The 22472-nt window shown below is 42.2% G+C and overlaps 1 protein-coding gene across 1 annotated transcript in view; it reads right to left on the bottom strand.

The window, feature by feature from the left end:
* Window positions 1-22472, bottom strand: part of CAMK4 (calcium/calmodulin dependent protein kinase IV) — a 263343-nt gene that overhangs the window by 11120 nt on the left and 229751 nt on the right. The window contains exons 9-11 of the mRNA XM_066382004.1: window positions 10948-11023; window positions 5961-6087; window positions 876-1028 (exon numbers count right to left, since the gene is read on the bottom strand). Coding sequence (XP_066238101.1) covers window positions 876-1028; window positions 5961-6087; window positions 10948-11023 — 356 coding nt within the window. The remainder of the gene's footprint in view (window positions 1-875; window positions 1029-5960; window positions 6088-10947; window positions 11024-22472) is intronic.

Below are 22472 nucleotides of genomic sequence, written 5' to 3'. Positions count from 1 at the left end.
CGTTTGGAGAATAAACAGAAACATCTCTTTCCTCTCAAACTGGTCTGTGTATTTAATCATCTGGACAATTGAAAGCCCGAGTAAATGTATCTTTTCATGGATTACCAATTTTCAAAAATTTTAGACTGTATTTCTCAAAGTATTTGTTTCATGAAATACTAGCTCCACAGATGTTAATAGGTATTATAGGGATAAAAGAGTTTTGTGGGCAGATTTATCTGAGAAATCCTGGGTTAAATCAAGGATATTTAATCCAGGGTATTTTGAATTAATTTAACCATGAAAGCCTTCAGGTTTATTTAGTATCAGCCCCATAAGCGGTGTCGGAGTAGATCCCAGCTGTCTCTGAGACCCCTGTACATACAGCTCGTCCTAAACACCTGTATGTAAGAGAAAAGCCATCTCTATTCCATATGTATTTTATAAGAAGAGATATATTTTATGGATAATTTTCTATATCATTTGAATTGTTTTAATTTTTGCCAAGTATAATAATTATTTGTACTACAAAATATAGTTTTTAAAGATTGTTTCCCAATGTTCATATATTAAGAAAGAAGACAACTTTCTGAGTAAATAATTTCCTGGCCAATGCTATTTAAACAGTTCAGCCTTAAGTAAACGAGAAGCAATGATAATGTAGTTGGTGAGTAAATCTCAACATATAAGACATTTTTTCTCTATTAACAATGAATTCTTATGAGGGGATAACAAAAGACTTTAAGTGGTTTTATATCAGCGAGGTTGGGACTTCAAAGCAGGATTTTGCCTGTTACCACAGGAGATGAATAATAGCATTAGATGAAGAATGGTGGGATTATCTGCGACAGTTCAGTATAAGACGGACATCTTTTAAAAAACAAATGCCATCGTACCTTAAGCTTGCGTCGGGCATTGAACTCTTGGAGCTTCTTCTGGGCCGTATCCATGTGTACAAAGTTGGCAGCTTTACCTGTGACCCACGGGTGCTGAAGAGCCTGGAAGGTAGTCAGCCGTTTCTTAGGATCCAAAACAATTAATTTTCTGACCTGAAGTGATAAAGAGCAATAGGGAGATGTTTATGGAGACTTAGGCTTGTCCTGAAGCCTATTCTGTTTCCCTAGCAGGACCACTGACTATATTTAAAAACAAACAAATAAACAAAAACTGTGGGTATGAATGGCTTCAGGCAGCGGTAGCTGAGGGAGTCTGAGAAGAGAGGGGTGTTTGCCACCTGAAATCCCAAACTGCTGGATGACTTTCCAACAGAGGTCGAAGAAACAGGTCCCGGCTGGGCTGTGGGCCAAGAGCTCTGTGAAGGAAAACCAGCATCTGAATAAGCCTAGGCTGCACTGAACATCGCTTAGAATTCAGAATTTCCACTGCATGTCCATGGAGATGGAATCATTCACTCATCCACCATTCTCTCTGTGGGGATTATATGGCAAAAAAAAAAAGGGAGGCATCATGGTCTTTATAATAGTGCCACAATTCAGAAGGTGGTGTTTCTGTCTTATCTTTTGAGAGTACTTGAAGGAATAAGCAGAGTGCTAGAATAAAAGCCTATTCAGAACCAGAGTCCAGTGGCTTGTGGGCATGACGTGTTTAAAGGGCTGAACTCAACCAACGGCAGTCCATTTGGGGAGGTTTAACCCTGCTTGTGAGGATGAGCAGACAATAAGTTGGCAGGAAGCTCAACAACCCAAAGAATCCCTGGCCATGGGCTTGGAAGGGGTGATCTGGCATGAGCCGAAGACTATTGAAGTCAAGGAGGCATGTTCAAGCTCTTTTTATGCCTCTCACTATTGTGATCCTAGTCAAAGACTCACATATGAAGTGAGTGTCTATGGACACTCTCCTGGGCCCTTCTGTAATACAATCTCATTTCCTTTGTAAATATATTCTTACATAATATATATATATAAAAATTTTAATGCATATAACCCTTTCCATAACCTTATCAATTCATAAAGGAGGGATGGAAGGAAGCTCAGATCAAACAACTTGTAATTGGTGGAGGCTGCATTCCAACTCAGGTCTGTCCTCAGAGACCACGTGTGGTCACTATACCATAGTGCTTCCAGGCAATCAACTTCTGCGGCCTTTGGTCTGCTCATGTATAAAATGAGGCATCTGGAATGATTTAAGGCCTAAGGTCTCTCCTTAAACTAATAACCTAAGAAGAACTGAACACAGACTAACAAAATCAGGCAGCATATCAAATGAAGAATAAATGTCTGGTTCTCGTACTATTTTTCTGTAAAATAGGCAAAAAAATGTGTGTTTGGGGTAGAGACCCTGAATTTGTAGAGGACGGAGACATGAGACTGCTTGGGCTTAAAATCCACGAGGAGGTGGAGAGGGACAGATAGGAATGGAGAGAGATGAGAAACATCAATTCTCAGCAGCAAATAGAAATCCGAGAGCCGTCCGAGCTGTCCTCTATTGGACATGTAAACTAGTACTTTTATGTAAATGCTACCTAATTTTTAACAGCATCCTTGACAATTAGATTTTTCTCTCCCATTTTCCAATCATCCTTTTCCTCTTCCTCATCATTACCATCCTCCTTCTCATATAAATACAGAGAATTTAATGAAAGCCAATAGGTACTGAAAATTTACATATGCCAGGATTAATCTTTACATTTGAAGATACTGAAGCACTGAATTATTATGAAATTTGCTGAAGGTGAGAGAGATTCAATTGTCAGGATTCAAACCCAAAGTCTTTTTTTTTTTTTTAACAGGGACAGAGAGAGTCAGAGAGAGGGATAGATAGGGACAGACAGACAGGAACAGAGAGAGATGAGAAGCATCAATCATCAGTTTTTCGTTGCAACACCTTAGTTGTTCATTGATTGCTTTCTCATATGTGCCTTGACCATGGGCCTTCAGCAGACCGAGTAACCCCTTGCTTGGGCCAGCGACCTTGGGTCCAAACTGGTGAGCTTTTTGCTCAAGCCAGATGAGCCCACGCTCAAGCTGGCAATCTTGGGGTCTCGAACCTGGGTCCTTCGCATCCCAGTCTGACGCTCTATCCACTGCACCACCACCTGGTCAGGCCCAAAGTCTTATGGATATCCTGTGGCCCCCTTACAACCTGACTCCCCCACATATCGGCATTGTTGACTCTGCTGATACCAGAACAGATGTGCGTTCTGCTAATAAGTTCGTGGGTTCAAGGATACTAAAGTTTTATAAATTTATTAACCAACAGGATTTGCTCAATAAGGAAACATCACTGCTAACCTTCTTATCCATTTAATTTTTATTAAGGATAAAAGAAAATAGAAGAAGGGCTAAATAAAGGAACTATTACTAAGTTGGTGGTCTATACTTAACATGTATATCCCTTAAGTCTCCCAACAATCTAGAGATAGGAAGCAGTATCATTGCAGATAAGAAAACTAAAGCATACAGAAGTTATATAATAAGCCCAAGGTTATACCTTCAGGTTATGAGAAAGGGGAAATTGAATCTAGCTGTCAGATTTTAAAAATCCATGGTCTATTTCCTGATTCATTTTTTCATTCAGTATTATGTTAACTGAGTCTGTACAATATACCACCAACATGGCGCTATGATCTGGGCACACATGCTTCGTCCTCTTCCAGGATTTACAATATAATTAAGGAAGGCTTTTGCACAAGTAAATATAAGCAATGACTATCATGTAAGAGGAAGTCCACAAGCAAAGGAACATTGCAGCAAAAGGAACCAATTACAGGAGGAGGGGCTGCCAAAGGGGGGCAGGCCAAGCCTCCCAGAGGGTTTCAAATGACCTGCAAGAAGGGTGTGTGTGTGTGTGTGTGAGTGTGTGTGTATGTGAGTGTGTATGTGTGTATGTGAGTGTGTGTGAGAGTGTGTATGTGTATGTGTGAGTGTGTGTATGTGTGTGTGTGTGAGAGTGTGTGTGTATGTGAGTGTGTGTGTATGTGAGTGTGTATGTGTGTGAGTGTGTGTGTATGTGAGTGTGTATGTGTGTATGTGAGTGTGTGTGTATGTATGTGAGTGTGTGTATGTGTATGTGAGTGTGTATGTGAGTGTGTGTGTATGTGTGTGTATGTGTGTATGTGAGTGTGTGTGTGTGTGCGTGTGTGTGTGTGAGAGAGAGAGTGTGTGTGTGTGTGTTGGGGAGGAAGAGGGAGGAATAATGGAGGGAAGAACTTCACAAAGCAGAGGAAAGAACAATGACCCAGATCAAAGCCACATGAAGAGGGGCTGGAAGTCTGGCACACGGGAGTGCAGAAGAGCAAAGGAGAGTGACGTGAAGTAAGCACGGGAGAGGGGACAGGCTTCATTCAGACCAGGCAGCGTGGTGTAAATCCTGGTAAAGATCAGGGGTTTTATCCTAAGAGACTTAACGCAGGAGAGTCACATGATGTGAGTTATTTGTAAGACCCTTCCCCTGGATCCTGAGCAGAGAAGGACAGGAGAAGAGGCAGGAAGACCCGACAGGAGGCTGGGGCAGTGGCCCAGTGGGAGAGGTCGGAGCCTGGGCTGGACAGAGGTGGTGGAGGTAGAGAGAAGTGGATGAATTCAAGAGATGTTTAGGAGTGGGGGGCCTGACATGAAGGCGACGTTGGCATGATATAGTCACACATCACACATACCTCTTCACTTCCTAATCACACTGGAATAGTTATGGCCTTTAGGGGATCTGTCTCATGAAAGAACATGGATGTTAAGGAGAACATGTTTGGAGGGAAAAAAAAAATCTTTGGATAAGGGATCTGGAAACCTAGATTGTGAGCTCCCGACAATGGCTTTCTGCTGGGAAGCTGTGTGACCTTGGACAGTCATTTCACTTCTCTGGGCTTCAGCACACGTATCTTCAAAATGAGGGGAAGTCATCTAGATAACTCCTAAGGTCCCTTGCAGATCTGATCTCCAATTCAAAAATCCGCTTTTAGTAATATCTGTCTAATTTTTCTGTAGAGGATTGATGGTAAATGTTTTAATCCCATGGTAGTATCCTCTTTATTTTAGAACAGGTGGGCCATCTCCCCATTCATTTCCTGAATGCAAACAAACTTCAATAGAAGCCTAAGTGACAAGCCAAGTAAAACAAACCACAAACAACAAGAACCAAAACCAAACAAAAATGCTCTGTGTGTATACCATATCTTGTTTGTAATGCAATTGATGCATAATGTGACTTGTGTTTGTACCAGGATATTTTAATAAGTTTAAACATTTCAAGCAAAATGTTGTTTTATTTGAAATGCAACCAAATCTAGGTAATAGCAAGCTGTGTGAAAACGGAATTCTTTTGTGTAAATTATGCTTGGACTCACTCAGCACATCTGTCTTCATAAGCAGGGCTCTACATTGAGTAGGTGGAAAAAAGATCATTAATTAATATTGCAGTAATTTTTAATTGTGATAGTTCAGCTAACAATGAGTCAAATATATTTATTCTTTATTATCTATAAGCAAAATGTATTAGTTTGCATTGTTGTATTAAAGACACAGTTATTAAGAAAATAGATGTGTCCTGGCTGGTTGGCTCAGTGGTAGAGAATTGGCCTGGCGTGTGGAAGTCCCAGGTTAGATTCCCGGTCAGGGTACACAGGAGAAGTGACCATCTGCTTCTCCACCTCTCCCCATCTCCTTTCTCTCTCTCTACCTCTCTCTTCTCCTCCCACAGCCATGGCTCAGTTGGAGCAAGTTGGCCCTGGGTGCTGACGATGGCACCATAGCTTTGCCTCAGGTGCTAAAATAGCTCAATTGCCAAGCAACAGAGCAATAGGCTCAGGTGAGCAGAGCATGGCCCCACAGCGGTTTTGCCAGGTGGATCCTGGTTAAGGCACATGTGGGAGTTTCTCTCTCTGCCTTCCCACTTCTCACTTAGGAAAAAAGAAAGAAAGATGTCAAAGAGGGGCAAATTTTAAAATTCACACTGCCCATTAATTAGCTAAAAATGGATGTGAGTGATTTTATTTTATCTTGCTTCATTTTGTTTTGGTTAGTACTTACCAAGTCCTTGGCATTTAGAGATACTTCATCCCACCAGGGGGAGATAAAGTAATATTCACAATTCAGAATTCTTCTGAACATAAACTGATCGCCTCTCTCATCATAGAATGGTTCAAACCCACAAAGTCTAGAGGGACAAAAAATAGGGAATGAAATGTCTTCAACAGCGTAAGTATATTTCACCAATTTTTTTTGTTTGCAGAAATTGAAGATTTCTTTCTCACAGCTTCCTGTTACAAATGCAAGTCTACTTAGCACACTTATGAAATCACCTTGTTAAAACTCACTTTGGAGTATGCAAACACAATCATGTCTTCAGGAAATAAGAACAGATACAAAAGCAATTTAGGATTTGTAAAAACAGTTATAATAATATTAATAATTACGACACAAAACAAAAATGATAGGCATCATGTTAATGACTTTCCATGAATTTCTTACCAGGAATCAAGAAAACAGAGGTTGATTAGAGTTCCAATTTATTACAAAGTGGAAGAATCAGAATTTAGTGAATAAAGAGATTAAAAGGTAAAAAGATTTTCCATCTTTTCATTCAGCTCTATTCACGGAACTCCTCCATATAAATGAGTAAAGTATTAGATTTCCGTCTGACTCCAGTTTGAATTTCAGAGTGAACAAAGGTAGGAGCTAACACTACTGTCAGAAAATGGCCTTTTAAAACTTCATGCAATGAATGGAGAGATGCAACCAACAGAGATAAGCAGTCTAGAGTTTCCTCCACCTTGTACATCTTACAGACATTTCACTCTGCTCCTCTTCATTTTCCACAACGGGGTCAGCATGACAATGAATGGAGAGGTGGGAGAGAAGAAGCAGAGAATCATCTTTGGTTCCCTACAGTGGGAGAGGAAGGGAGCTGCTGGTCCAGGGCCCACAAGCCTCCACTGCTTCTGGGTGGGCGGAGATTCTGAAATCCCGAGGAGCCAAACGGAAACTATTAAAAAAAGTCCCTGCCAGGGCATGTGTTGCATTTAACAAAGAATGGGGTAAAAGAATGAATAAGTTAAAAAACGTTTCCTCAAATTCTTCTTTCAAGCTGGGCAGGTTGGTACAGAGCACGAGATGCTTAAGTGCATCCTAATGTGTGTTTCTAGGAAGAAGCAATGTCTGCCGTCCTCTTGCTCAGGGGATGTCCCCTTGGGAGAGTCTTTGTCTTTTTCAAATATTCTGGAGCCAGTGAGGTAAAGGCAAGGCCAGCGCATCCCCTCCCACCTCGTGGTGGCTCAGAGGACCCTGCCCTGGCGTCAGGGGAGAGGCAGCGTGTCCCCACGCAGACAGGGGGGCACCTTGGCCTTACCTGGCCCTCCTGTGTCCTCCACAACACTAAAAAAATAGAGCCTGTTGTTGCTTAGTCATGGAGAAATTACCCAACTTTCCAGATTTAGTTTAGGGAACTCTTGTTTCTCCCCTTCTAGAAATCTGGAAAGAAAAATGACAGTTCAGAAGGTCCCGTGCTCAAACGCCGTTCCTTCAACCATGTCCGCAAATTTGAGCACTGGTGATGGGGGGGGGGGGGGCTATGTCGTGTCAGCCTGAAATACCAACAGTGAAAGTGTCACACACAGCTGAGTGTGTACACACCTGTACACAGACAGCACAGAAATCCGTCAGAAATGGAAGTAGGAGAAGCTGACAAGGACAGTTTAGGGGGATATAAGGCTTCTTCTGCAGGCCTGAAGTGAGAATGCATAATAATACTAGGTAGCTCCAAGCCATGGGGCAGAACTGCCGTGTGGAAAGCTGAAGCAGAGAGTTTGAATCTCTGACATTTTCAGACTTCGACTCTGACCTGAGCATTGTACTATTTGCTTTTGTCTTTGGGGACAAAGGGTTTAGGTGTAAAGATAGAGGGACCAGAATTCCGGTGAAAAAGGACAAAATAGCCTTCATTTCCAGTCTGTTGTCCTTAGAAATAGCAAGGTCATAACACAAAATGGCCTTGTGGAATTTTCATTAACAATAACGGAGCCCTGTCTGGGTAGCTCCGTTGGTTAGAATGTTCTCCCGGTACGCGACGGTGCAGGCTCACTCCGGTCAGGGCACATACAGGAATCGACCAATGAGTGCATAAATCAGTGGAACAACAAATCAGTGTTTCTCTCTCTCTTTTTCAAATCAATAAATAAAAATTAAAAATAAATAAAGGAAACACATAGGTCCAAAGACACATTCCCCTGGAGAAAATGTTCTAGTAAACCTGGCCTGGTAGAATTCATCAGTTATTAATGAACTACACATTAAATAAAAAGCCCCCAGGCTGACAGAAGGGAGACCAGAACTTAAGGATATGAGGTATAAGCAGCAATTTTATTTTCATTCTGGGGGGTTCCTACTGCTTACTTTCAACCAACACCTATTAAGTAACCATCTTAAGTAAACTAGGGGAAAGGACCTTGACTGACTTTTAAAATTATTTTCAGGGCTATAATAAGATGTGTCTCAAATGATTACATACTGTTCTCTTCATTTTCCCATGTCAGAATAAGGCCAGTGGCCGCCACACTGCCATGCAGGTTCTCACTGAATTTGGGCAGATGGCAAAGAAACAGCGGAGTCGGAGGGTGGTGGGTCATTCCAATTTTTTGGCGTCTCACCAAGACAGGCGAGCCAAAAAACAGCCAAGGGGAAAGCAGAAGCCTGCTTCTCACAGTGGAGGGCCAGGGATCAGGGAAGGACAAGAGAAACCCACCCGCACAGCTCAGTGATGGGGCAGAATCTCCCTATCCCCCTGGAGGGGAAGTACTCTCATTCTTACACTAGTGCTGTCCAGCGCTCCCGCACTATCTGCACAAAGGGCTTGCAGCCAGTAAACCTAGGAGCAAGCCTAACACAGCCATTTTCCCCACCATCATAGAGTTTGACTCGCTTCACATTTCAATTTTTCAGGGTGACTATAACTTAATTTCCTACCTTCATCTCTCTGAGTTCTTATACATCCCTAATGTTTTAACCCTCCCATAACGTTTGAACATGAAGTTGTAATTGGGTGGGCATATTTACATTTTAGGGACAAATCTGAATCATTATTTGGATAGTTCAGTTTTTCACTTAACATCACTAAGTATGATATGTCACCTGCATAATTCAGAAGACAATCTTCTTTCTCTAGTATAAAAAAGATCTCAAATATAAGCTGAAGAAATTCTGTGATGTAGCCTTAGGAATTCATTTTACCGAAACAAGCACCTAGGTGTGGCAAACATAAATCACTAAGTTTGCACTTTCATAAGAAAAAACATGACTCTCTACCTCTCTAAATTTTCTGAATTTTAATACATTCAGGAAACACAAGGAATTGATCACTGAAAATATCTTTTGACATTACATAATGGCAGGTGGCCATTTTATGGGTTGCTTATTGAATCTTTTGTCTTGGCTACTGACCACTGTATATACTCAGAGTTTATTAAGTTGGTTGGGCATCCTACCCCAGTTACTCCATGCCTGGCTATTCTACCTAAATACTACAATTTCTGAGATTACTATTAAATTTAAAAAAAAAAAGCCCTCTTTCTTCCATTGACTGAATTGTGTCCCCCTCCCAATCCATGTGTTGAAGCTCTAACCTCCCAAGTGGTAGCATTTGGAGGTGAAGCTTCTCGTGAGGAATTAGTGTTAGCGGTCATGAAGGTGGGGCCTCAGGATGGAAAGATACCCTGTTAAAAAGACACATCAAGGAGCTAGCTTCCTGTCTCTGCCAGGTGAGGACGCAGTGAGAAGGTGGCTGTCTACAAGTCAGAAAGAAAACTCATTGACCTACTGGCACCTTAAACTTGGACTTCCAGCCTCCAGAACTGTGAGAAATACAGTTCTGCATTTAAGCCACGCAAGCTGTGGTATTTTGTTCTGGCAGCCTGATCTGGCTAATGTACTCTCTTCTATACCCTCTAAAAATGTCTTTACTGATATGAATATTACAGGTTCCAACAATTAACCTGGAAGGATCCTCTAAGTGGCAACCAAATCTGCTTGTTTTGAATTAAATTCTTATTTGAAACTCATTGATATCTTGCCTTTTTAGCTGTTCTAGCTATCTACCTCCCCAGACACTCTCCCATCATTCTTGCTTATTTCCCTCATATTCGTCTGCAACCCCATCATCTCTTGGGCAAATTTCCTGAAACCCCTTGTTTATTTATAGACTGGAACTCAGGAAAGGAATTGGGGACACTGGAGAGGGAGAGATTAAGGCCTTTTTTTTTCTGCCAGAGAAAATGTTTCTCTGAGTTTAGTGTATTAAACTAGAGGTCCTTGAGAACCTAACAGAGATAGGAAACAAAACTGATAGCCAAAATGTATTTAAGGTATTTCTGATAAGAAATGTACCAGTTTAGGATTGTTTAAACGATTAAATAGCTATTTTCTCTTTATTTTTTATTTTATTTTTTTTTCTTTGTATCCCTCCGAAGTTGGAAACGGGGAGGCAGTCAGACAGACTCCCGCATGCGCCTGACCGGGATCCATCTGGCACGCCCACCAGGGGGCGATGCTCTGCCCATCTGGGCGTTGCTCTGTTGCAACCAGGGCCATTCTAGCGCCTAAGGCAGAGGCCATGGAGCCACCTCAGCGCCCGGGCCAACCTTACTCCAATGGAGCCCCGGCTGTGGGAGGGGAAGAGAGAGACAGAGAGGAAGGAGAGGGGGAGGGGCGGAGAAGCAGGTGGGCGCCTCCCCTGTGTGCACCGGCTGGGAATCGAACCTGGGACTCCTGCACGCCGGGCCGACGCTCCACCACTGAGCCAACTGGTCAGGGCCTAGCTATTTTCTCTTTAAAAGGGATTAATGCCCTAATTATTTTGATGAGACACCGATAAGTAAAATAAGTGTATTTTTAATAAGTGAACATGAGTTTTACATTATTATCTCCAAATAATGAATAATCGTGCTTTCTATAAAGACTATGAATACCTAGAAAATATTATAGCAAAGACAAGCAGTTTGCACAAAGATTGCTTTTCTCCACTTACAAGATGTAGGTGATTATTCCTACAGACCACATGTCCACCTCAGGTCCATAGGCACAGCCTCTAAGAATTTCAGGTGCTGCAGGAAGAGTAAAAATTATGTTAAACAGGAATTTAAAGTCAACATTTACATTTTAATAACAAGCAATGAGGAAGCCATGAATTTATCAATATAAATTTCAGAACAGTTTCATAACCAATCTTCTCCCCCAAAACCAAAGTATGAGGTACAAATTCTTGGGTCTATTTTAGTGAGCAAGTATAGTTTCTCTGTGTCTGAAGCACATGAATATAAAGCTATTAACTTTAATATTCTATACCAGAACATCATGATGCTGCTCAAATCAGAGAGAGTGCTCTGTCTCTGCTACAGAAGATCCCTTACTTCACAGAGAGCGCTGTACACACAAACGAAGGAGATGAAAGTTTAGTGTAGTAAGGGAAAGCAGGCATGACTATGCGGCCTTCAGAACCAGATCTGCTTGGAGCACAGGATGTCCCTGAGTGTCTGTGTTTGACAGTGCATAGGCCAGAGACCAGGGTGGAGGGTTGGCAGAACTGGAAGGCCACTAGTGCTCAAATATAGGAACAGGAGCCAGCAGGGGCCCTGGCATGTGCCCCTGTACGGTATTGTGAACTACACACAGACCCCCAGAGAGCAGCTGTCCCCAGGGAGTTTGGGATCATGAATGGAGAAAGGAGGGTTTCTCTGTGTATAATGAAGCTGCTTCTATTAGCCCAGCCACATCATGAAATAGGAAGGTGTTCTCAACCACAGAACAGCCCTGCAGTACAGTCTTGGGAAGAGTTCTTTCATGTTTTCATTCCCATGCAGCTGGGAAAATGGACGATTAACTGAGTCCAGTCATTTGCCCTGAGGGTTGCAGGTGGTGTTGGCGTGCTTCACTAACAAAGGAAGGAGAGGAGCTGTGACACTCCCTGGTCTGGGCAGAAACCGGGCTCAGGACTGCAGCCCAGAGGGGCCTTTTCCTATTTTGAACGAGAGTGTCCGAGGTACCAGTGGGGCCCCTGAAGCAGAAGCTGATTGATGAGTGCTGAGGGCTCCTTGAAGGAGGCGGTGGGGATGGGGGGGGGGGGGATCAGGCACCACCTTTCAACTGAGGACATGGGAGCCAGTGAACTGGATCCCCTGTCCATGTGGGCTAGAAATGTCAGATTGCCCAAGTGAGCTCTAGGAAGAAGCTGTCCACATGGGATTCTGGATTTATCTTATAGAAGGAAACACAGTGGATTTTTCACTGGCATATTCACATACCACCTCCTCCTCTCCATCCTTTCCCGATCAGGTTGTTCTCACTCCTGTAGGAATTGTGTTACATAAGATCGGGGAGACAAAGAGCCTGTCTGGTGAATTGGGACTGTGCATTACAGCGCTCTAAGCAGCAATGCAGCAAGATGCACCCTTTAAGGAATCATATCTGGGGCCAAGTAGTTTTCCTCATCCATAGGCAAATTATTCCTAGAAATTTCCCTTTTAAGATTTAATTAACATAATTTTAAAATGTATGCTCAATGCTAATACCATTCACTCTGTCAGGTTAGCTCTCATTTCCCAGAGCAATCTGTAGCCACAGACGGTGCCTTTGGGCCCCGACAGCCCCAGCACTGAGCTCCCACACACAAATGCTTTGCTCATCATAGTGCACAGGAAACTGACGTTTGGCTGCCACTTCCACGAGGGCTCATACTGTCTGCCTCTGTCTCTGAGAACTGTTCCAGGCTGGGAGGTGAAGCGCATGCACATGAATGCCTTCCCCGCCCAGCTCTTCACAGCAGTGAAGCGCTACCCTGCCCCCCCCCACTGCCATTTAAACACAAATACAGAAATACGTTGGGGAGAGTCTAGTACATGTCCTAGGTGTTGGTTTTTACCTCAGAAATCTAAGTCCATTGGACTGGCTAACTTAAAGTTTACTTTAAGTGTTAACCTGCAAGCCAGGGTTGTGTTGTTTCAGGGAGAGTCACTGAGGGTTGAAGCGAGAGGAGAAGACAAGCACTTCACCCACAGAACCTGCTCAGTGCCTCTGACGCTGTTCTGCAGGCACCTCTCCTGCTGGCTCTGGGGAAATCCACCCTCTCATCCTGTGCTGTCTGGAGGTCAGCGTGTTGTTGCAAAGGTCAGGTGCTTTCTCTGGCCAGTCTTCATAGCTCCCAGGCCAAGAGCCCCAAATAAAGTGAATACCATGGAACAAAAGTCTTTTTGAATCCACTTTACAGGGCGTCTGGATTTTCTACCTGACGTGGCAGTATCTGACCTCCCTTCACAGCACTGGATGCAACCTTACTCTCTGGAGACAACTTACTTCCCCGTCAGGCATTATGCTGCCATGCAAGTAAACTCGTGGTGTGAAAAGCTAAACTTTCCACCATGAGACTAACTGAGATGCAAGGAAGATAGGATACTTTTGTCCTCCACAATAAATTTCTCTTAAAAATATTTCTTAAAAAAGAATTTATAATACTATGTTTATTAACAATAATATCAAATTTGGGTAAAACCAACTCTAGACACTTAGACATAATTAGATACCATTCCTACTATCCTTTAAATATTTTCAATGGAGCCTTGAATTCTGAGCCAGCAGAACATACTCTTGTAGTCTATCTGAACCCTTCCCAAGAGTCAGAGCTTCTCAAGACTAAATTTCAGGTTCTGAGACACTAGGGCTTCAAGTCTCCTAGCTATCAAATGTCCTTGTAGGTGACTCTACAAATCTGGAATTTTCTTAGAGTGAGAAACAGTTAACTACTCCCACTTTAATTCAGGAAAGGACATAGACTAGTCTACCTTTCAGTGCTATGAGCACATCTGCCTGCCCTGCACATCTTTTCTCACTCATTGCCAAGACAAACACACAAGATAGAAAAAGGAGAGACTTATTTCAAAGCGTAAGAAAGTTTTTAGAATAAATTTAAAATAATTTAGTCATCTTTTCTGAAATAGTCAATAATAACTTATTGATTTTTCTGGCTATCTCCTAAGTGGATCAAAGTTTTTTCTGCACATCTTAAAATTACCTTATGGTTCATGCTCCTGCCCACTAAATACAACAGAGCTCCTAGAAACCACTCCAATCTCCAATCTAGGATAATTTTGGTAGATGGTTTCAGAATTACCAAGGTACCCATTACCTTTTTTTAAAAAAAAGCAATTTTAACTGAATATAAAAATTATATAAAAAAATCCAACCCTGATTATAATACTTATTCACCAATGTACCACTTAGACCTTACAGTGCTGATTTTTTTTTATAAGAACATGGTACCATTAAAAAGGAGATTGAGGGTCCCTCTAGAGGTAGGAGTGAATGTTAATTTATTAAATAAAACCACTGTAACCAATTCTGGAAATGGTCTTAAATAAAAAGCATCGGGGATGGCCTATGACACACAGAGACTGTCAGTGCTAGTTTCTCCTATTTTCTTAAACCCCAAGGAGAAAAACAGAGGATGACTTTGGTCCCTGATTGTACCTTCATTTTGTCAGTGCCCTAGATGAGCTTTATGACCCCTTCCTACCTATTGAGTTAAAACTACAGAGTGGAATTCTTTATCAGAGGACTTTTTCAAACTACTGTTCACTGTTTTGAGAAAGACAAATCCAAAGGAGATAAGGTAAATGAAATCAACAGGCTCATTCACTCAGTAAATAGATTATGAATGATCTATTAAGCACCTGCTGTATGACAGGCAGTGTGTGAGGTGGTGTTGGCGGAACTGTAAAAGGGGGTTAAAGAGAACACGTCTCTCCCATCAGAGTTTGCAACTCTGTGGGGGAGGTAGATGTTGTGGAGAAAACCACGTGAAGAAATGCAAAGTAGCAATGGAAAGTGCTTGGAGCCAGGACGCCCCTGCAAAAGGGCTGACCTGGCCAGAATGAGAAAGTGGTGTAACCTGAGATGTAAAAGATCTAGAGACAGGAACTAGGCAAAGTGAGGGAGGGTGGAGGTTGGGGAAAAGGAGAAGAAAGGATTTGGGATGAAGAAAGCACAGAGGAATGGAAGGAAGGAGCAAGAAGCCCTCGAGGCCCTGGGAGGAGCCAGCGACCGGAGCACACCCGGTGTGTACAGTGAGGCCCGGTGTCTGAGCACCTGGCAGACCCGGTGTGTACAGTGAGGCCCAGTGTCTGAGCACCTGGCAGGCAGGTCAAGGCCAGGCTGCAGATCCCAGCAGGTCAGGGTAGTTGCTTGTTCTTAAATTCTTTCCTACACTTTCATTTCAGTGAGTCAAAACATATGGAAGAAAATCTATTTTCATCTGAAAGTCTGAATCTGTCTTTACTCCTACTCCAGGAAAAAACAAACAAAACAACACACCGCAGGACTTTCTTCACTGGAGAGCCTTGGGGCCATAAAACTCCACTGGCATCTTTAGCGCAGCATCTGGAAGTCTCTCTGCCTCTGGGGAGGGAGCAGTGTGGAAGGAGAGGGGAGAGGGATTTATTGCCAGAAGCAGAAGAGCGTGTTTGGAAACTCTCTGCCCCTACCCTGTTCCCAATGTGGCCGGGACCCAACGGGGAGGATGCATTCAGGGCAGCCTCCTGCAGGTGGTAGAGGACCCGTGGCTGGGCGGACTTAGGTTATGGTGTGGCATACATTTGGCAAGTATAGGGCACAACCTTTTCACTTTGTCAAGTGCCATTTTTTTTGCTATGGACAGCAGATGAGAGAGGCAATGGATCAGACTGCTACAGTTGAGAGGTTTCCCGAGGGGTGACCTCTGCCGGGGGTCAGCCCTGTCAGTCAGTTTACTGAGGTGAGCCTCAGAATGCCATCACTGGGGTGGGAGGGGAGGGCCGTGGAGTCACCGAGGCCTCTGTCACTTTGCTTATCTATGACTGGTTCGGGTGGAGCAAGAAAAGCATTTAAGGATTTTTAAAACTGAATGATATGTTTTATCTCATCCTTTCCATTTTCCTGGGCTCTTTTGGCCTTTTACACTACAAATTATCAGTCAAATTCACCTTTCACATATTTTTTCATTTAAGCTGTTCAAAGTCTTCTTTGCCACACAAACTGTGATTTTCCTCTCTCTCTAAATCTTACAAGTGGGTAAAGAAAGATAGCCTGGTTTTTCTCCTCACCTTATTTTTTATTTACTTTTTAAATAATACCCCAAAGAAAGAAAAATCAAATATTTTGAGAACACTTAATACTTTTCAGAAGAGGAAAAAAAAATACGATTTATTTTTATTACCCTTGGAAGTTTCATTTCTATGAAATTCCCTTTCCTGTGATTCCATTGAGCCCTCCATATTGGAGCAACCACTATTTGTTCCAAACCTTGATCAGAATGAGTCTTCTGGTCACTTTAAAGTTGTGATGGCCGCTGGCCCAGGACAGCAGAGAAGTATAACTGTTAAAAAGCTGCCTTTCCATTTTTGTGTGATAAGGTAGGTTATAAATAAGTAAACCTAATAAATAAAAAACAAACACACCATAGAATAATCTCTTTTGTATATTTAGATGCAAAAAATAAAGTGATGGACTTAGAAGTCGAGCTGTGACTGCTGTGTTAAGTACGGCAAATACTGTGTTTTTCTCTAAAGATGCTATGAATCTTACTGGTAACTATCAATAATAAGTCTTTGGGAACTTTTAATTTTATTTAATGCATATCTTTTCTGTGGCAACATTCTAAGATGTAACATTCTGCAGGGTGTTCAGGGCCCAGACAATATATTTTAAGCAAGTCTTCTACCCACTTGCCATCAATCACCTCTTCTTTCTGACCTCTTTCTGTCACATCATTCCGCCCTCACTTGTGTAATAACAAAGTGGCGCCCCACAGCACTGTGAATTCACTGGCATGGCCAGTTCTGTTCTTAAAGCAGTCATTTATAGTTACAAAGAAGTGGGCGCAAGGAGTGATTTATAGTATGAGGAGCCAGAAGGTAAGGACTGTCTCTAAGAATGTCAAAGACTATCTCTAAACCAAAGAGAACAGAGAAGTGAGGATATAATGTTGGTGAGAATCGTTTTTAGACTAAAAAAAAATTTTTTTTTCTGAACTGAGAAGCAGGGAGGCAGAGAGACAGACTCCCGCATGTGCTCAACCATGATCCACCTGGCAAGCCCACTAGGGGGCGATGCTCTGCCCAGCTGGGGTGTTGCTCCTTTGCAACCAAAGCCGTTCTAGCGCCTGAGGCAGAGGCTACTGAGCCATCCTCAGTGCCTAGGCCTACTTTGCTCCAATGGAGCCTTGGCTGCGGGAGGGGAAGAGAGAGACAGAGAGAAAGGAGAGGGGGAAGGGTGGAGAAGCAGATGGGTGCTTCTCCTGTGTGCCCAGACTGGGAATTGAACCTGGGACTTACACAAGGCGGATTGACGCTCTACCACTGAGCCAACTGGCCAGGGTAGACTCAATTTTATCAGCCATCTCAAGCCAAATTATATTTGGTTAATATAATTGGTTGCCATAATCCTCAACTTAGTTTACATATATAGACTCTATAGACAGCTTTTGTGAGGATATTTTAAAACCATACATCATAGCTCTGCTGAGTATATAAAAATTAGCAGAACTCTTTCTCTCTTCCCTTGTTAATAGCCTGAATCCTGAGACATGAGTATATCAGCTTTTGTGACCATTTTCCAACCCAGGGACGCAGCCTTTTCTATTGCTGACAGCTCTAGATGTTAGAATACTTTTTTGTATATTGAGCCCCATATCTGTGCCTTGCAGCATTCACTCACAGTTCCTAATTCTGTCTGCTGGAGCCCCCTCTACTTTTTGATATCTATGAATGATAAATGTGGCTCCCTCTCTTTTCTCTGGCCTCCTAATGGAATTGTCCAGGGATCAATCTGGGTAATTTCCTTTTCTGCCTGGAGAGTCTCATGACTTTCAATAGCACTGATATGCTGATGATGCTCACATTTATGTCAACAGCCATGTCCTTGCTCCTGAACTTCAAATATATACACCCTTCTTCCCACATATCATCTCCCCTTGGATATCTAACAGGCATCTCAAAATCAATAAGGCCTAACCTTCTGCTCCCAGAGTCTCCCCATCTCAGTAAATGTGAACTCTATCCTTCCCGTTGGAGCTCTCCAACCCCCTCTCCTACCTGCCTTCCTGCCTTCTCACTGCACTCCAGCCAGCCAGCCTCCTGTTGGACCTTAAAGACACCAGGCTTGTCCCTGCCTTACGGGTGGGTGCTTTGTCCCTTCTACTTGGAACGTTCTTTCCCTACACATACACATGGCTTGCCTCCTCCCTCACCTCATTCAAGCATTTGCTCTACGTTCCCTCTGAGTGAAGCCTTCCCTGGTCACCCTGTTTAAATCGCAGCCAGGCTCCCGGGACTTCCTACCTATTCTCTTTCCCAACCCTATATGCTCCCAGGGAAACCATCACCACTTTGCATTTAATTTAGACATTCATTTTGTTTATTATTTTTCTTCTTCCACCAAAATGCACCTTCCTTAAAGAGAAGAGTTTTGTTTTGTTTTTTCAACTGCTACATCTCTAGCACCTAGATCACTGCCTGGTGTGAAATACTTCAATGAATATTTATTAAGTAAAAATTAAAAAAACCCAAACATCTGCACAACAGAAATTCCACAGAATATATGTTGTGAGCTCAGTACCAGACTAATGAAAAAACCCCAAGATATTAATTTTCCTCTAGATTTCAAACTCCCAAGACAGCTTAAAATAAGCTCAGAGTCAATCTGCCAAGTCTTGTCCTTGCAAGGTCGAGACTAAACGAGCAATGACCTTTCCTCACCATCCTGTATCTGTCCCCAGCCCCACTTTTCCCTCTACCTGGCACTTGTTCTTTGGATCAGGCACTGAAGCATGCCTCTGGGACAGTCAAGGATGGCTTGGGGACACAGCCTAACTCAGGGATAAAGAAGGGCTGTGGTCAGGAGCAGGAGCTGGATCTTAGTGCCCTATACCCACCTGCTTAGCATTCTCTTTGTCTCTCTCACCTTCCCTGCTCCCTCCTTACTCTCAGCAAGCGCCTAGGGGCCCCAACTACACACACACCAACCTGTTAGGCAGAATGTTACAAAAACTGCAGTAGATGTTTTACTGTGTATTTAATTCTTCTAGTTTTTATAAAGTTCATAGAAAAAAGAAAGTCATCATTAGGAATATTTAATTAATTCTCAGGTGAGTTCATTCCTTACTTAATTTGATTTGATACTCTTATTATTTTACTTTAGCTATTCAGTCTTCTAGAAAGGAATTAAAACATAACTCTTATGAAACTACTCTGAAAGCTTGAATTTTATATTTACTTCCTTTATTTTATTTAAATGTTCCTACATTTTTCATATTAGTGTGTGTTCTTGTGGCGGACATCTCTACTCTCTGACTGTAGATTGTTGAAAAATTGCCTTTGATTGTGGTATAGTGAACATAATAGGTTATTTCTTTAAACCATTACAATGTGGCAGCAACATTGGATTATCACTACAATAATGAGACTATTGCAAATGCCAAGAGATAATAAATTCCTAACAGCTCTGGACCCTGAAAACAGAATTTGAATAAATAGACAGGTAGAAATAGAAAGTATAAACATACACAGTTCAATTAATTAAATTTATGAATGAATTAGATACTTAGAATTAGAAATATTTTTTATTTAACCCATCACAATAATAGTTTCTTTTCTACTGTAACAGCTTGCAGAGTAGTCCCTTGGACAACATGAGCATGAACTGCACAGACCCACTTATGCACAGATTATTTTCAATTAATACATGCAGTACTATAAATGTATTTTTTCCTTATAATTTTCTTAATAATATCTTCTTTTCTCTAGCTTACTTTATTGTAGGAATACAGCATATAATACATATATAAAATACATGTTAATTGATTGTCTATGTGATCAGTAAGGCTTCCTATGAACAGTAGATTATCAATAGTTAAGTTTTGAGGGAGTAAAAGTTATACAAAGATTTTCAGCTGCAGTTAGGGGTTGGTGCCCGTAACCTCTGAGTTGTTCAAGGGTCAGCTATACTGCTTTATTATCATTGGCATGGGTAGGTTTGAACAACAGACTTTAAGTGTTAAGTATCTAAACCAGTGAAGACATTTTGGTAGTAATATTGCATGGTTACCTTTATCAGGAGGAGCTCATTAATTAAAAGTTATGGACCAATTTTTTTTTAAATCTATTTCTTTTCTCAATAAGATGTTGAGAATTTCTTTAATGTTGAACTTTTCATGGACTATTTCAGAGAATTAGTCATTGATTTCATCACAAATTTTAATTTTCTGGCCTGGAGTTTTATTTCAAATGGGCACATTTAAACACACAGCATCTGTGATTTTCATTTTGCGACTAATAGGAGAATCCCCTGCTATTACCAGCCTGGGGCAAAGGGTTTAATGAATGAGACTGAATGAGTGGGTTTTCCTTTATTTTTTTTATTTGTTGACAAATGACAAATGCTATAACATAAACTCCCATTTATCTGGATACAAAAGGATAATTGTCTAGGATGTATCACTCATATAAGCAGGAGGAAATAAGCTCACATCTCCCCTCTCTGTCAAGTATATGGGCCTCAGATATTTCAGGTTAAATGTAAAGTCATGTTGCCTGCAGCATGACAGTAATTCACACCAGTCTTGTACTTGGATCTCATTTCCAAATGATTCTATAAATGGACAGTTTCCTCCAACCTAAGTATCTTAGAAAGACATGTACCAAACCAATGACAGTACTTATATGTGGTGAGAGAAAAAAAGGTGAACCTCACAGAGGATTTTAATCTGGTCCATAAACGGTCTAATTACAAGACAGATAAACAGAAATAGCCATTATTATATTAATTTTTTTTTAATTATTTTTCTGAAGCTGGAAACGGGGAGAGACAGTCAGACAGACTCCCGCATGCGCCCCACCGGGATCCACCCGGCACGCCCACCAGGGGCAACGCTCTGCCCACCAGGGGGCGATGCTCTGCTCTTCCGGGGCGTCGCTCTGCCGCGACCAGAGCCACTCCAGCGCCTGGGGCAGAGGCCAAGGAGCCATCCCCAGCGCCCAGGCCATCCCTGCTCGAATGGAGCCCTGGCTGCGGGAGGGGAAGAGAGAGACAGAGAGGAAGGAGGACGGGGGTGGAGAAGCAAATGGGCGCTTCTCCTATGTGCCCTGGCCGGGAATCAAACCCGGGTCCCCCGCACGCCAGGCCGACGCTCTACCGCTGAGCCAACCAGCCAGGGCCTATATTAAATTTTTAAAAATTCAGAGCTCTGCATCTTTCCACCGTTCTAGGTCATCCACTCCCTTTGCCCTGGTGTTACTGTGTTTTCTGTTTTTCCCAAACTCAGCTTTTTCATTTTTTCTGTGTTACTATACACAGGTATATTTTTAAAATCCTGCCCCCTCATTTACTCCCACTTTGAGGTAATATTTTAGTGTATTTCCTTTGGGTCAAGAGAATGTATAAATATGGCTCTGTCCCTGGCTGGGTAGCTCAGTTGGTTATAGCGTTGTCTTGATGTGCCAAGGTTGTGGGTTCAATCCCTGGTCAGGGCATATTGAAGAATCAACCAATGAATTCATGAATAAGTGGAACAAATAGATGTTTCTTTTTCTATCTCTCTTCATCTCTTTTCTCTCTAAAACCAATCAATAAATTAAAAAACAGAATGTACAAATAAATATTTACTTATATATAATATAATTCAGATGGTGCCATTGTAATTCAATACATTGAACTTGATTTTGACTTCCAAGTCTGTCTCAGCCTACAAGTGAGTCCATGCATATGTTTAGTGCTTCACAGTCCACGAAGCACTTTTATTTCCCATCTCAGTTTTCTCCCCTGCTCTGGCCCTACTTTTCTTGCTTCTTTCTCCTTCTTTCCTTATAATATAGCAAATGACTACTTTCTGGCAAGCCTCTATGTATATAGCAGAGTGGAAGGATTATCTTGACCACGTCCAACCACTCGATTTCCTCTTTCCCCATTATACAGCCGCTAGGGCATTATGGATATTTTCAGGGGAAAAATAGTAAATGGAAAAAAGCCTTCATTGTAAGGTGGCATTATCTGTAGGACAAGCTTGTTTATGGTAAGGAAACGCATCTGATAAAATATTTTTGCAGCCTGACCAGGCGGTGGTGCAGTGGATAGAGCATCGGACTGGGATGTGGAGGACCCAGGTTCGAGACCCCGAGGTCATCAGCTTGAGTGCAGGCTCATCTGGTTTGAGCAAGGCTCACCAGCTTGGACCCAAAGTCGCTGGCTCAAGCAAGGGGTTACTCGGTCTGCTGAAGGCCCTCCAGTCAAGGCACATATGAGAAAGCAATCAATGAACAACTAAGGTGTCACAGCGAAAAACTAATGATTGATGCTTCTCATCTCTCTCCATTCTTGTCTGTCTGTCCCTCTCTCTGATTCGCTCTGTGTCTGTAAAAAAAAAAAGCAAACATTTTATATCTAAAATTAAATGATTGGATTTAGGAATAGGTTAAATACATTATCTGTGAGAAGCTGTTTATGGAGTGTCAATAAACTGTGTGTAGATTCCTG

The sequence above is a fragment of the Saccopteryx leptura genome, chromosome 4 (genome assembly GCF_036850995.1).
Source record: "Saccopteryx leptura isolate mSacLep1 chromosome 4, mSacLep1_pri_phased_curated, whole genome shotgun sequence".
Classification (NCBI taxonomy): Eukaryota; Metazoa; Chordata; class Mammalia; order Chiroptera; family Emballonuridae; genus Saccopteryx; species Saccopteryx leptura.
This window is presented reverse-complemented; position numbering and strand designations above follow the sequence as displayed.